The sequence below is a fragment of the Monodelphis domestica genome, chromosome 5 (assembly GCF_027887165.1).
Source record: "Monodelphis domestica isolate mMonDom1 chromosome 5, mMonDom1.pri, whole genome shotgun sequence".
In the NCBI taxonomy this organism is placed as follows: Eukaryota; Metazoa; Chordata; class Mammalia; order Didelphimorphia; family Didelphidae; genus Monodelphis; species Monodelphis domestica.
The window spans coordinates 260,883,213-260,897,906 of NC_077231.1; the positions used below are offsets into that span (position 1 = coordinate 260,883,213).

General features: G+C 40.2%; 1 protein-coding gene across 24 annotated transcripts in view; it reads right to left on the reverse strand.

Moving 5' to 3' along the window:
* The window catches only part of KIAA1217 (KIAA1217 ortholog), a 1,016,332-nt gene that overhangs the window by 40,735 nt on the left and 960,903 nt on the right, over window positions 1–14,694 (reverse strand). For all 24 annotated transcript variants that reach the window (XM_056800101.1, XM_056800103.1, XM_056800095.1 and 21 more), the window contains one exon: window positions 5,359–5,528. In XM_056800101.1, the coding sequence (XP_056656079.1) occupies window positions 5,359–5,528 (170 nt within the window). The remainder of the gene's footprint in view (window positions 1–5,358; window positions 5,529–14,694) is intronic.

Below are 14,694 nucleotides of genomic sequence, written 5' to 3' on the forward strand. Positions count from 1 at the left end.
CCATCCCTCCCTTTCCCTCTCTAACATCTGCATTGAGCTTCTATTGCTGAGTATAATCCATCATTTCTGGAAACGAAATGTTCATCTACAAATAGGATATGCTCTGTGAGCCTGGGATTTTCCTATGATTTAATTATCTAATTACTGTAGTCCGTTGCCAAGCACAGAGGATTTCATGCAGTTTCACCATTTTATAACATAGTTCAGAGTGTATTTGAATTTCTAATTCCATTTTGTACTTTCAGGGCTATTTTAGTGAGCCCCCATATACCACTAATGACAGCCACATCATTGAATTTCCACGAGCTTTTGGGTGGCTCTCATTTCCTGGCATATTATATACTTACTGAAGGAGAATTGGTGCTGAGGTAGCTTAATTATTTTAAACTATTTTTGTCTTAAGTAGGCTGCACAAGAGGAAAGGACAGAAGTCCCAGGGAGAAGCAAATTGAACAGATTATAAGCCCAACACCAGGAAGGAGGACAAAGGAGGCTGGGGTTATAAGAGCTCTGAAATAAACTCTCTTTTCCCCTGTCTGGCCCAGAAACAAAAATGATTTTCAAAGTTGCTGCACAAATGAACTGATGGATCTAACTTCATATTTTGTTAATTAGTTATTAAATCTGGAAAAACTAGAAGCTAGGAAGAGATGACAGCTTTGAAGAGTGGAAAGGGCACTTGCTTTAAGGTCAGAAGACAGTTTTGTGGGCTGCCTCCCCCCCTTTTGCTAGCTGCATGTGACACTGAATTAGTCCCCTGTGATCTTTGGGCCTCAGTTTTCTCATCTGTAAAGTAGGAACACTTTGCATACTTGCCCTACCAGCTTCAGAAGTGTTCAAGTCCTTGGCAAGGTTATGAGGGCTTTTTCCAGAGCCAGAGTAGCTAAGGAAGCCGAAAGCATGAGGCTAGACAATGCATCATGGTTGACAAGAGGATTAAAAAAAATGATGCATGCTAAGCATAAAATAAATACAATTTTATTTGGTTTTGCTATTTCTGAAAACTAATAAAATAAGTTACATAGTTAAGATGGTTGCCTTGATAGTAAATCCAATCTTTAGGTGCTTTGTTTCAACAATCAACAAGCAGATATTATTCACCTATGATGTGGCAGGAACTGTGCTAAGAACTAAGATACAGAAGTGCAAGAACCTGTCCACAAGGAGCTTTTATTCTATTGAAGGGGAAAATATAAACACATATAAAAGCATACCCAGGATAAAAATGAATATGAGGCATTTCATAAAAAGATCTGGCAACCCACTGAGACATGCAGACACAGTATGAAGAGCCAGGTTCTTCGGTGCAAAAGGAATTAAAAATAATTTGCTGCCTCAATAGAATCAAGACCTTGCCATTTAAATTGATTTCTCATAAGAGTCAAACCATTTCAGCTCTTATCTATTTGAGCAAGAGCTGTCACTGTGACCTGCAGATGCTGGTGTCAGTAAAACATCAGCTACACAAAGCCTTTCCTGATGCCCTTAGCTGTTAATGCCTTCCCATCAAAATGATCTTGTATTACCTATATCTGTCTGTCAATTCTGTTTGTCTGCCTATCCATCCACCTCTCTATCAGTCTATTCCAGTCTGCCTGTCCATTCTTTCTTTATTTCTATCTATCTATGCATCCATCCATCCATCTCTCTGTCTATTCTAGTATGCCTGTCCTTCCTTCCTTCCTTCCTTCCTTCCTTCCTTCCTTCCTTCCTTCCTTCCTTCCTTCCTTCCTTCCTTCCTTCCTTCCTTCCTTCCTATCCATCCATCTCTCTGTCTGTCTAATCCAGTCTGCCTGTCTTTCCTTCCTCTCTCTCTCTCTCTCTCTCTCTCTTTTTCTTTCTATTCATCTGTCTGTCTGTCTATCTTTCTAACTATCTGTCTATGTTTCCCTCTGTCCATTCTCTCTCATCTATCTATCTACATTAAATGCAAATGTATATGCACACAGCATGCTTATATTCACAATGTATACATACATATACATACATGTGCATACCCATATGCCTATATGGATGCACGTGCACCAACCACAACTATGTATGCATGTGTGACACATGTACAAGGTACAATTATATAGGTATTGTAAACCTTAAAATTTCTTAGACTTATAAATGTTAGAAATTTCACCATTAGGAAATTTCATACTTGGAAAATTTCTTACTGATAGTCTATTGGAATGTGAACCCCATTGGCATGGGAGGTTCCTCCTCCTCCCTTCTTAAGATTACTTTAGGACAGAAACCTTTTGCTGACAATGGAAAGAGCTGCAGCATAGATCAAAATTTAATTATTCCAATCTCTACCCTACTCAGGGTAACAGGATTTAGGAAGGGCTGTAGCAAAGGATCAAGATTTAATTATTTGAGAATATGACCTTCAACAGACATGTGCAAAGCCACAGACCTCTGGGTGGTCCTGGGTTAAGGTAGAGCCACCATTGGCACAGGGAAGGCATGGACAGTGATTGGTAGATGTGAGAATTGAGGGGAGGGATCTTGGATGGTTTCCTTAAAGATAGCGGGGTCTGAGGACTAAAGGGGGTTGGTTGGAGAGGTTTTTGGTCTGAGAGGTGGTGCTTTGAGGATTGGCTCTGAAGGAAGCTGGAGGTGGAGGCCCCTGAGACTGTTTCTCCATTTTGGTCACGTGAGTGATAGGGACTGATCTCTTTTCTTTGCCTCAGCTATCTAAAGGCTTGGGCCTTTTGGCCCAGCCTAAACAGAAGGGGTATTTAAGCCCTATTCCCTTTCCCCTTTCTCTCTCTCTCTCTCTCTCTCTCTCTCTCTCTCTCTCTCTCTCTCTCTCTCTCTCTCTCTAATTCCTTTCTTCCTCCTGTTTGTAATTAAACTCTATAAAAGGCTGATGGCTGACTTGAGTTTTCATTTAGGAATTACATAGCTGAATTCCTTGGTGACCTTAAATTAATATATATCAGTCTTTTAAAGTGATTTCCTTGTCACAGTATGTGACAAACAGAGAGAAATGTGCAAAAAAAAGGTAGTATGGTTTAGATGTGGCCTCAAAGCCATAAAGATCTAGGTTCAGGTTTTACCTATGGTTTTACTTAGATCATTTGACTTTTCGGTACTCTAGGCAACTCTCAGATTATGAGGCACAAACAAGGTGCTGACTTCCACGGGTAGCAGGAGCTTTGTCCCCTAGACATTTGTTATACCAGTAAAATCATTGATTCTAGACTTTATAAATAGTTCTATTTTGTTGTTCAGTCGTTTCAGTCATGGCCTCATGTGGGGTTTTCTTGGTAAAGAGTGGTTTGCCATTTCCTCCTCCAACTCATTTTACAGATGAGGAAACTGAGGCAAATAGGGTTAAGTGACTCGCCACAAGGTTAGGAGGTATCTAAGATCAGATCTGAACTCAGAAAGATGGGTCTTTCTGACTCCAGGCCAGGCAGCTCTAAATAACTCTAAATGGACATGGATTTTTCTTCACCATCAATAGGAGTTAAGCTCTTGGTAGACAGGAAATGTTTCATTTTTGTCTTTATATCCCCAGCACCTAACATATGGTTGATGCTTAATCAGTTCTTGTTGACTGGCTGAGGGCAAGAGAAGGAAAAACATGATGGATAACTCCCCAAGTCTTCATAGCCCAATTAGCCTCTTCTTTTCTGGAAGAGACCATAATCTCTTAGGCTGGCATCATTCACAACTTGTTCCTTCAAGACAACTTATTTTAAAAATAAACAGGACAAGGGGAAGGGGGAGGAAAAGGGAGGAGGGGGAAAGAAAATGATTTTTGTTTCCAATGAATAATATTTGAAAATGACCAAATAAAATAATGTTTAAAAGTAAAAAATGGAGAAACAGATAAATAAATAATTGAACATAATGCCAGAATTAAATAACCTCCCTCACCCCTAAAGGCTGCTTTGTATCATTTGGATAGAACCCTGGACAGTCCCCAGAAGGCTCTTAGGAAATGAGGGACTATATTTTTCTCTTTCTGTCTGACCCGCCTCCCCTGTTGCCTCTCATCAGGCTTAGAGGACAAAGGGAAATACCTCCCCTCGTCTGTACTTAAACTTCATAAGAAAATATGGGACTGATACAATGGGCTCATTCCAGGAGGAAAGCTTAAACCAAAGCGCTGATGAACCTTCCAGGTTAATGGAATCATAAAAACAGATTCACAGACTTTGAGGCAGAAGGGACCTCAGACTTACTCTAGTCCAGCTCTTTCATTTTACAAGTGAGGAAACTGAGGCTCTAGGGATTAAGTGACTTGGTCAACGGTAGAGTAGGGAGGTGAGATCTGAACCCGGTTCCTCTGAATCCAGAGCCCTGCTCTTTCTACTTATACACCGTCTTAAAGATAGCGACTTCACTAGTCAGACTGGCTCATCAACAAAGAATGCTGTTGTATTCCTTTTAGCACTATTATTCATAGGATCACAGATTCAGAGTGACCTTTGAAATCGAGTCATTCTCCTGATCTCACAAGTGAGAGAGCAGAAATGTCTAACGCCAACTAATGCCCAACCAAACACCAAGCACACACGGACTCACGTCGACTGACTGTCTTTTTATTTTGATTGATTTGCAATGTTAAGGTTTTAAAATTTCCACAAAGTAGAGGAATTTGCGATGTCTACTCTCTCCACATTTAAAATGAGGAATATTTATTTAATCTAGGAAAGCCCTAAAAGTACACGATGCTGAACAACTACATGTATGAGGATGGCTGGACAAGAGAGGTGGAATAAACTCTTACTGCTCAGAGATCATTCATCGGTAGAACAGGAAAAGGAATATGCTTTCATCCTTTCTCTTCCCAAAGGAACTTTCCCCTGTTTCTTCCATTGGCATCTGCCCGTCCAAAGGGCTTGTGCCATTTGGGGATACTGCTCACACCATTGGGCATTGGTCAGCATTCCCCCACTTCTCTGTATTCTTCATATTCATTCTTTCTTACAGGGGCTTACACTGATCTCTAAATAGCAATGAGAACAGCTGGGAGGACCCTTCAGAGAGGATCACAGGACAGAAGCTTCTTGGTGGGCTATTTGATTTTCCTGGAGTCTTGGCACTGGGAACAGCCAGATCAGTTAACCTTACACATCCTATTGCTTAGAGCTATGTCTCATTTTTATCAAGTCCCATTTTAAGGCTGGTTAGTGAGATTTTCCTCCCCATCTCATACAATCCAGGAAAACATAAAAGTCAGATACTCTCCATCAGCTAAGCCTATAGAGCTTGTGTCTTTTGTCTTTCTCATATGAGAAAGATGAAGGAGGAAAAAGCCAGAGTAGACAGGGGTGAAGAAGAAACGATGGGGTAGGAAGGAGAGAGGCTTCAATAACTAGCTGGCATGGTGCATTGGCCAACTAAAAATCGTACCTGGAGCTCCCTCATCTGGCGGAGCTGGAGCCGAAGTTCAGACACATTTCGCCTCATGTCGTACAGGCTCATCTGGATTGCAGTGGAGCCAGCAGGTGGTGGCTGACTGAAGAGTGCAGTGGACTCCTGAGGGGCCACAGAAGTCTTCCCACCAGAAATGTGAGGGGTTCCTGCAAGAAGAGCACCAGGGATTCCTTAGTATGTCAGAGAACAAAAATCCAATTGTATTGAGATAAGAGAAGCAGTGAAAAGAGCATTGATGCACAGTAAGGGATTAATAAATGCTTTATAATTTATTCAATCAATCATTTGAAAATAGGTTTTGGGTTAAGATCCTGAGTCTGCCATTTGCTAGCTGTGTGATTTTGTGTCTCAATTTCATCAAATATAAAATAAAGGATTTGGAATAGAGAACTTTTAGCTCCAAATCTATGATACCATATCCAATGTAGGGGGCATAAGAAATTCTACAAGTATTTCTTCTGGAAATTAAGGGGCAGGAATTGAACCTGTAATTTCATCATGAAAGACAACTCTTAGGTGAGGAACTACCTACCATCTATCTATCCGGCTGGGTCAACACCTTTTCTATAGTTTAGTCTAGAGCCATGCTAGCGAACCTATGGCACATGTGCTGGGGTGGGGGTGGGGGCGCTGCTCCCCTCCCTCTCTCCACCATACCTGAGGGCAGTTCTCACATGACCTTTTCCTCTGCCCAGCAGCCCAAGGGGAGCGCTTCCTCCCTCCCCTGTCTGGAGTAAGCTGGGGGGCTCACATGTAGCATGAGGGTTGCAGTTTGGGCACTCCATCTCTAAAAGGTTCACTATCACTGGTTTCGTGGCTTGCCTGGAACACTGAGAAATTAAGCCCAAGGTAAAACTAACAGTAGGTATCAATGGTGGATCCAGAACCTAGATATTTATACCTTCAAAACTGGCTCTATCCAATACATAAAATGAAAATAAAGTTTTTTTTTCTTTCAAAGTCTAAAATGCCTCACAAACCACATATATAACAATTCCCTATATTGCCTATATGCCTCATACTAAACAGTCTTAGCTTTAGTTGGAGTTTGGTGAGGCATGCAGGTAGAACTAAAAAGAAGGTTCAAGAAACACCTTTAGGATGTCTTAGGGATGCTAATACCAGTAGAAGAGATGTGACCTTGGTTCAGACCTGTCCTCGTAGGAAAAGGAGGTACCATCTTGAATTCTCTACATGAAATAGGGCAACCAAAAGAATTGATCTTCTCAAGTTGTCTCACACCCATTGTTTTGCCCTCTATAATTGATGACTGAATCTCCTGGGTTCCAAGCACTGTGCCAGGCACTGATTATATGAATAGCCCTTAAGGATAGAATCATGGCTTCTGAGCCAAAAGGCTCTGTAGAGACCTTTGGGTCACACCACTAAGATATAGCTGGGACAGGATTCAAACTGGACAACAAATCTAGAGTTCTACACCAAAAATTCTGTATTTTGTAAGCACACTTGAAGGAGCTCATAGATTAGCCAGAGTAATCCTTAATCTTGATTTAAAAAGATGCTCAAAGATTTTTGAGAAAGTGAATTTATGTTGGGAGTAGAGGTGGGAAAGAAGTGCTAATGTTTGCAGGTGTTGTGTTGAGAAATAATTCAACTTTTAAAACATTTTATATTTATTTCTTTGCTACATTAAAATTCCCAGGTTAACTCCCTCCCTCTTGCTCATCCCCATTCTAGAAAAGGCATGATTTGACAAACAGATCTACATATATATAAAACTATGCTTACTTATTTCTATTTATTAGATCTTTTTCTGGAGGGGGGACATAGAATTCCTTCTACAGGCAATAGGAAATATTCTGTGCTCTTCTCTCCACCCTCCATGCTCCCTTGAAAACAATATCATCCTAAAGTAAGGACTAGCAGAGCAATCTCTGAGTCAGATTAATCATCCCCACACCCACAGTTCTCAATGGGCTTTTCTGCTTCCTTTCCGGTAAAGGGCAGAGTTGAAGCCTTTAAATAGGCTAAAGCTTCCCTGGCAGTAATAGCCCTGTATCAGTTAATCTCACACACCCTTCTCCTTCCCAGACAGAGCCTAGGGAACAAACAGCATTTTATAGCTTTTCTGTCAGAGTTTCCTCCCCATCTTGTATAGCCCAGTAAAGTGAAAAAGGCAATTTCTCCAACTGGAAATCTAAAACTCCTATGAATGAGGGAGTTTCCTCATAGCCTTGTCCTCATAGTCAGTCACTTTTTAGGAACATGCCCTGGAACCAAAAATAAATTTAAAGTGGACAGGACACCCAGTTCCCTATTCATGAACTAAATCCACCAAAGTAGGACAGAGTTTTCCCCTTCCCTAGAATAATATCCCTTGGAGGGGGAGGAACTGGCCAGAAAGAGGCAGAATAGCCTGGGGTTGGTGAGATGTTCTGGTCGATGATCATCTTTAATTTTCCTTACATCAAACCAAAATCTGCCTTTTTGTACCCCAAACTCCCACCCTCCCACCAACCTGATCTTCAATTGTGTCCTACTCTTCATGATCCCATTTCAGGATTTCTTGGCAAGAATACTAGACTGGTTTGCCATTTCCTTCTCCAGTTTATTTAACAGATGAGAAAAGTAGGCAAACTGAGTAAAGGAACGGATTTAATCAGGGTCACACAGCTAGTAAGTGTCTGAGGGCAGACTTGAATTTAGGAAGGTGAGTTTTCCAGGTCTTGTGCTCTATCTACTGTGACACCTAGCTAGCCCTTCCCCACAACCTATTTTTCTTCAGCTTCCACTCACTGCTCTTCCTTTTTGCTTTTTGCCCTCTGATCCCTACCTCATTTTCTGGTCAGAGAGACTTAATAACGCCCAGTGAATCCAAATGTAATCTTAAATTTGGCTTTCCTTCTGTGTCTTAAAAGCAGAAAGCAAGGTTTCTAACCACCATTTTTATTGTGTCACTTGATGGAATAGTGCAGGTTTTTTTGGCCAGGGATGGATAAACTTCCTATCTGCTTGTCTCACTGGACAGTCCCTATTCTATGAAACCTTCCATTAACTGGTTTTTGGGACTTTGAAAGACATAATTTTTCATTTCACTTCCTTTCATTCACTTGATCTCCTATGTTGGTCATACTCCCAAATCATTCAGCATTTGCTTTCTGTTCAATAGACTGCCAAAATATCACTCCACAAAAATTAATATTCTGGTTTAAAAGGAAAGGAAATGATACCATGTTGCATCTTGTTTGGTGACTAGACTGAAGAAACATTCCATAGATTCAGGATTCCTGGCCTCAAGGCTATCTGACAACATGTTTATTCATTCTTTATTGATTTTCCCTATCACTTTCCTCCTTTTTTGCTTTCTCCAATTCCAGCCCTGACTTCTGAAGTCTCAGCAGAGGAACCAGTTTCTTACTTTACTGAGATCAAGACTGACTGAAGTTCATTTCAGTTTTGTTCTCATTCCATTCTCAAGTTCTTTCCATGACTTCCCCTTTTCTTGGCTTTTTCTGCTTGACCTCCATCAAAGTGAAGTAGCCAGGCAAAGGGTCCTACCTGTGTCCTTGATCACTTTCTTGTCCTCTCACTGTATGACCAAATGGTACAACTCATAGTTGCTTCTGTGACAAATGAATAAGTATTCTTTTGTGACATCAGCAAGTTACCTGACCTCCCTGAGCCCCAGGTACCATAGGGGGTCTAAAAACGTGAGCACTGCTAAGGTCTTTTCTAATCCTTCCCCCCCAGCTCCATTTATTTCGCCTGTCTCTTCCTCTCCTTTTCTCAATCTATGGATGTTGCTTTCAAACATTCTTGGGTCTCCTTTTTGCAACTTAAAAAGGATCTTTGATCTCATCACTATAGGCAATCCCTGCCTTGATGCATATTGCTACCCATTCATGTCTTCTCTTCCAAGACATCTTTTGAACATGCTCCCTCATAAACCTTCTAGAAAAGGGACAAATCCAATGTTCTGGGGGCCTCCCCTCTTTGGATCTCTCTTCACTGAATGGATACCAATGCAAAAATAGCAAAAAGACTCTGATGGTTTTACTCCTCATTCCTGCCACATGACTAGCCTACCTTCTTTTTCTGATGACATCTTTTATATTACTTCTTTTGTCTAGTTCTTGGTTGGTGAATCACTTTGACCTAAGTCATCCACTTCTCCATCGCTCTTTGGGTGATCTTTAACTTAATTTTTTGATGGCTCTGGTATGCCTTGTTTTGTAGCCATAGTGCATCACTGAAAAAAATTATTCTTTTATCTTGATTTAAAAAAAAAATCAAACCTTCACCTAACCTAGAACAAATTCTTTCTTCAGTTTACAGAACTAGGTCCCTTTCTGTTCTTAATCTATATACCCATAACCATTTTACTCTCATGAACTTAAGCCTATTTTCCTGATGGGAATAGTGTTTAAATATCCCTAGAGTATGCTTTAGCAAAGTCAAACAACTAATTAATACTCTACTAATACTCATCAACTTGCCAGGTTTAACAGGGTGCTTTGATTGGTCAAAAGCCTTAATTTAGAAAAGTTATAAATAAACCATTAGGTTGGGAACAGAACAACAGTATACCCTATTTACATATCCTAGAAGATGGAAGAGTTGGGGGGGGCAAGCTTTCACTGTTAAGTGATAATTGGACATTTTGGTCCTTAGCTTCATGCAACTACTATTATGTTCAATCTGGGGGTAAAACAATGGGTTGCACTGCTGTTGCTAGGTAAATGTATTTGGAAATGGGGCAAAAAAATTCAAATGATGAGAAATATATGAAAAATTAAAACAATTACTCAGGACATAAATTATTTTTTTAAACAATTTGAAGCTGATGAAAAATGTAATGGTAAAAGCTTTAGAGATCACCAGGGGGGACTCATAGAGGGCAGATAATTCAACTGCCAAGTACTGGTACTATATGAATTTTCACCTTAAATATTTCTGCATCACAAAAATTTGAGAATAGCAGAGGATTATTATTATTTGAGGATTACTTGCCTTGATCAGAACATTATTTTCTTTAAAATGTTTGATTTTAGTACATGTTGTGTTCTTAAATGTAATTTTCTTTCAACCTAGATCATCATTCCTCCATCAAAAATACTTCTAATTTTATGATAATTCCTGAGGAAAGTCTTTTGAAACTAAAATATACTTTATAGCATAATTTCCTAGAATATGTAAATTCCATTAAATGAGGAATATGAGCACTTAGCAGGATCTGACTAGTTGGAGGACTCATATGTAAGGCAGAAAATTCAAATGCCAAGTCCTGGTACTATATGTATTTTCATTTCCAATATTTTTTACATCAGAGAAATTTAGCAACACCAGAGGGTTATTATTAATATTTTGAATGTTTTTTGTCTTATTTAGAACATGAGTTTCTTATGTTTGGTTTAAATACATGTTCTACATTCTTAAATATAAATTTAGTATATCCAGGACTATTATTTCTCCATCGAAAATACTTCTAATTTTAAGACAACTCCTGAGAAAAGTGTTTTAGAGCTAAAATTTACTTCATAGTAAAATTGCTTAGAATATATAAATTCCATTAAATAGGGAACATAAGCATTTGGATTAATCTTAATAGTTGGAGGATGGCTGGCCTCATTCTCTAACAAATTGAGTCAATCAGACAAATGAGACAGCATTGTAAAAGAAGAAATAATTCTGCATTTGGTGTATGTGTCCTAAGATCAAATCCAAGTTCTGCTATTTCCATATGTACAATCTTATATGCCTCAATTTCTCTCTTTTGTCCTCAGTTCCCTCATCTGTAAATTCAGATAACTGGGCTGGAAGTGCTTTCTCTATCCCATAATCTATGGCTTTCTATCCCATAATCGCATGAAATACTGAAGGAAAACCCCCAAAGATGTTCAATCATTATAGATGATCATGAAAGGGGAAAGGGGTAATGAGTGAGCAAAGATCAAGGGAGCCCATAAAATCTGGGGGAGAGTTCAGAAGAGTTTCAGGGGATAGGTTGAGATAATATCATGAAGAAATATTGAGGTAAACTCTAGGAAGATGATAGCAATTAGAAGGGATCTAAACATTCTAGAGGGAATTCATCATGGCAGCTTTAAGAAACTCAAGTTTAAAGCTGAACAGTAAAACTAATTTTTCCTCAATGAGAAACAAAACTGGTCTTTCTTAATGGAAGGCAGGGTTGGTTGGCTATCTTCAGCAGGAGTTGTGAAAGACAATACACTGGTTTAAGATCATGCTGACAGGAAATTGCTGATATTGGAGTCTTTGGTAGAAACAGAGAAACACAGAATCCCTTGGGCACCTGGAAGCACAGAGGAGAGACTAGGAGAAATGGGAAAGGAGAAGAAGAAAGGAAGGCAGCCATTGTGGCTGTGTCTTCACTGTTTTCCTTCAGTCAATCCATGGTGGAATTTATCAAAGTTACAGAATTTAAGAAATTAAGACTCAGCTGATATTCCAGATGAATTTCAAATATTTTAAGAAGACAACAGTGTAGAGAAGTTCACCAACTTTCTGACATTTTAGAATGGGCAAAGGGAAGGGGAGGTAGAAATGCACTGGATTTGGAGTCGAGAAGATATGGGTTCACATCCCAGGTCTGATATTTTTTGCCCATGTTCCCTTGGGCAAATCACAATATCTTTGGTTCTCAGTTTCCTCAATGGTAAAAGGCGAAGGGGTGGAATAGATGATTCATTGGGGGCCTTTCAGCATTAAAACAAAGTTTTAGTAGCATAATGACAGTAAAGAGGTGTTAGATATTTGTGAAGAGAGGTAATGACTCCAAAGCCTAATCTTGGAGGGATGGGACCCAAGGAGCCCAAGTGTCAAAATTCCTTGAAGGGTAACTGATCTCTTTCAGATTCTCCAAGTATCACTGGATGTTACTGGAGTCGGCTACCAGCTGATTCCTAGATCACCCGCCATATTGTACCTGTTGAAGTTATCAAACCTACCACTCTTAAAACTCAGAAATGACTTGAAAAAATGATGAGGAAGCAAGAGAGTTTGTACATTGTTTATATGGATTTCCTTCTCCCCTACCCCTTCCATAAGACACCTACTACATAGAATAAGAGCTGAAACAGAGCTGTGGGTCACCCATCCCAGCACCCATTTCTAACAATACCTGTCAAAAGATGTGCAGTGGGAGAGCACGATGCCATCTTTAACCTTTAACTGGAAAGGCCAACCTCTGAGGTACTAAATAAATGCTCTGGGGCCAGAAAAACAATAGGGCAGTCTTTCTAGCTAATGTATGACTATTGCTTTTTCAGAGATACATAGAGCCTGAAGGAATTATGTCCAAAAGAGTAGAAAAATATGCACTTTGGCTTTTGCCTTCATCTTGAATTGAAGTGTTTAATTCCATTTCATCTAAATGGGAAATAAAAATAATTGATGTGCCTGGTTATGCACAAAGGGCCAGATTACTCAGACCCAGAAAATGAGTGCAATGCTATTCAAGGCAGGGAAAAGAGGGCCAGGTCTCCTTCTATCTAGCCCCTGATTGGCAGAACAGGGAAGAAGGTTCACTTACATTTGGACAAACATAAAAAGGCAGTCTTTTTGCATTAGAACCCCCCTTATTTTGCTATTCTCAATAGTTCTGGGTTCTTATCCCTTTTTTGTAGCAGAGATCTCCCTGGCAGGCTGGTAAAAGCCTACTGCATTCTTTTTAGAAAAAAATTTTAAATGCATAAAATAAAATACATAGGAGGATTACAAAGAAAACCAATTTTATTGAATTATAGTTATTAAATATTGTTGTTGTTGTTGAATCAGTTCCACTCCCATCCAATTCCTGGTGACCACATTGAGGGTTTTCTTGGCAAAAATACTGGAGTGGTTTGCTATTTCCTTTTCTAGATCATTTTACAGATGAGGAAAGTGAGGCAAATAGGGTTAAGTGACTAGCCCAGGGTCATGTGTGTGTAACTATATCTATATAACGATATACCAATTACAAAGACTTCAGGTTAAGAACTCACTGACCTAAAGGCAGTCAGTGGCAACTTTCCTATGGAGCCACCATATTGGTACTAATCAGGGCCAAGAATGGCCAACCTGTTGTGTGCAAATGCCTTAAGATCTAGACGTCACATGCTTCCTCTCCCCGGCACTGAACGAAATAGACTACATCAAAGGCACATAAAAATCACCTTTGGAGGAACAGAAGGACTCACCAGTACTCCCAGTACCCCACAGAGGTGAAGGTACGTGGGGTTTGAACATTTCCACACTATAATAAGGAGGAAAAGCTTGCACAGAAACGTGAACTGAGCCACCCTCCCCCCCCCCCCCTTCCCGCACCAAACCAGAGTGAGCTACCAGAGCACTCACTGGGACAGTGAGTGAGTGGGGAACGTCTCTGTCTGGGGGGGCACTCCAGGGTCCTTGGGATTTGGGGACTGCCAGGAAAAAACATCTCAGGGCGGTTTCACGGGAGAATCCTGCGCTGAGCACAGGGAGCAGTACTTGGGGCAGTTGCGCTGAGCATCTGGGCGGAGCTAAACATCAGGGGCAGACCATGCGCTGATTATCTGGGCAGAGCTGATCACTTGGGTGGTTGCTCTGAGAACAGGGGCCTGTGCTCTAAGAAACCTTGGAGGCTGGGAAGAACAAGTCTGAGGCAACTTAAATTCACAGAAAACCCGCCCATATTACCCAGACCCCAGACCAAAAAGGAAAGGGGAATAAAACCACCAAAGGGATGGCTCACATGGCCCAAAATCAAGCCTCCAGGAAGAAAGGGAAAAAGGTGACTATTGAAAACGTTTATGGTGGGAGTACCCATGGAAAAGAAGAGAATGAGGATGAAATCCAAAAAAAATCAGAACATGCCTCCCAAAATAGAAACTATCAACAAGCTCTGGAAGATCTCAAACTGGAGCTTACCCAAAAGATGGAAACCTGGAAAGAAAAATGGGAGAAAGAGATCAGCAGTCTGACAGATAAGACTACTCAATTGGAAAAAGAGCTGGAAGCATCCAATAGAAGGGCAGACAAAGCTGAAAAGCAAAACCAGTCCCTAATGACCAAAATTAAGCAACACAAAGAAAGTGAGATCATAAAACAGCAAGAATCAATAAAGCAAAGCTAAAAATTAATGAATTAGAAGAAAACATAAAATATCTCACTGAAAAGGTCACAGACTTGGAAAACAGAGGAAGAAGAGACAACCTCCGAATTATCGGTCTCCCAGAAAAACCAGAGATAAACAATAAACTCGATGTTATTCTACAGGAGATTATAAAAGAAAATTGCCCACACGTTCTGGAGCAAGGGGGCACAATAGAAATAGAAAAGGTTCATAGAACACCCTCTATACTAAATCCC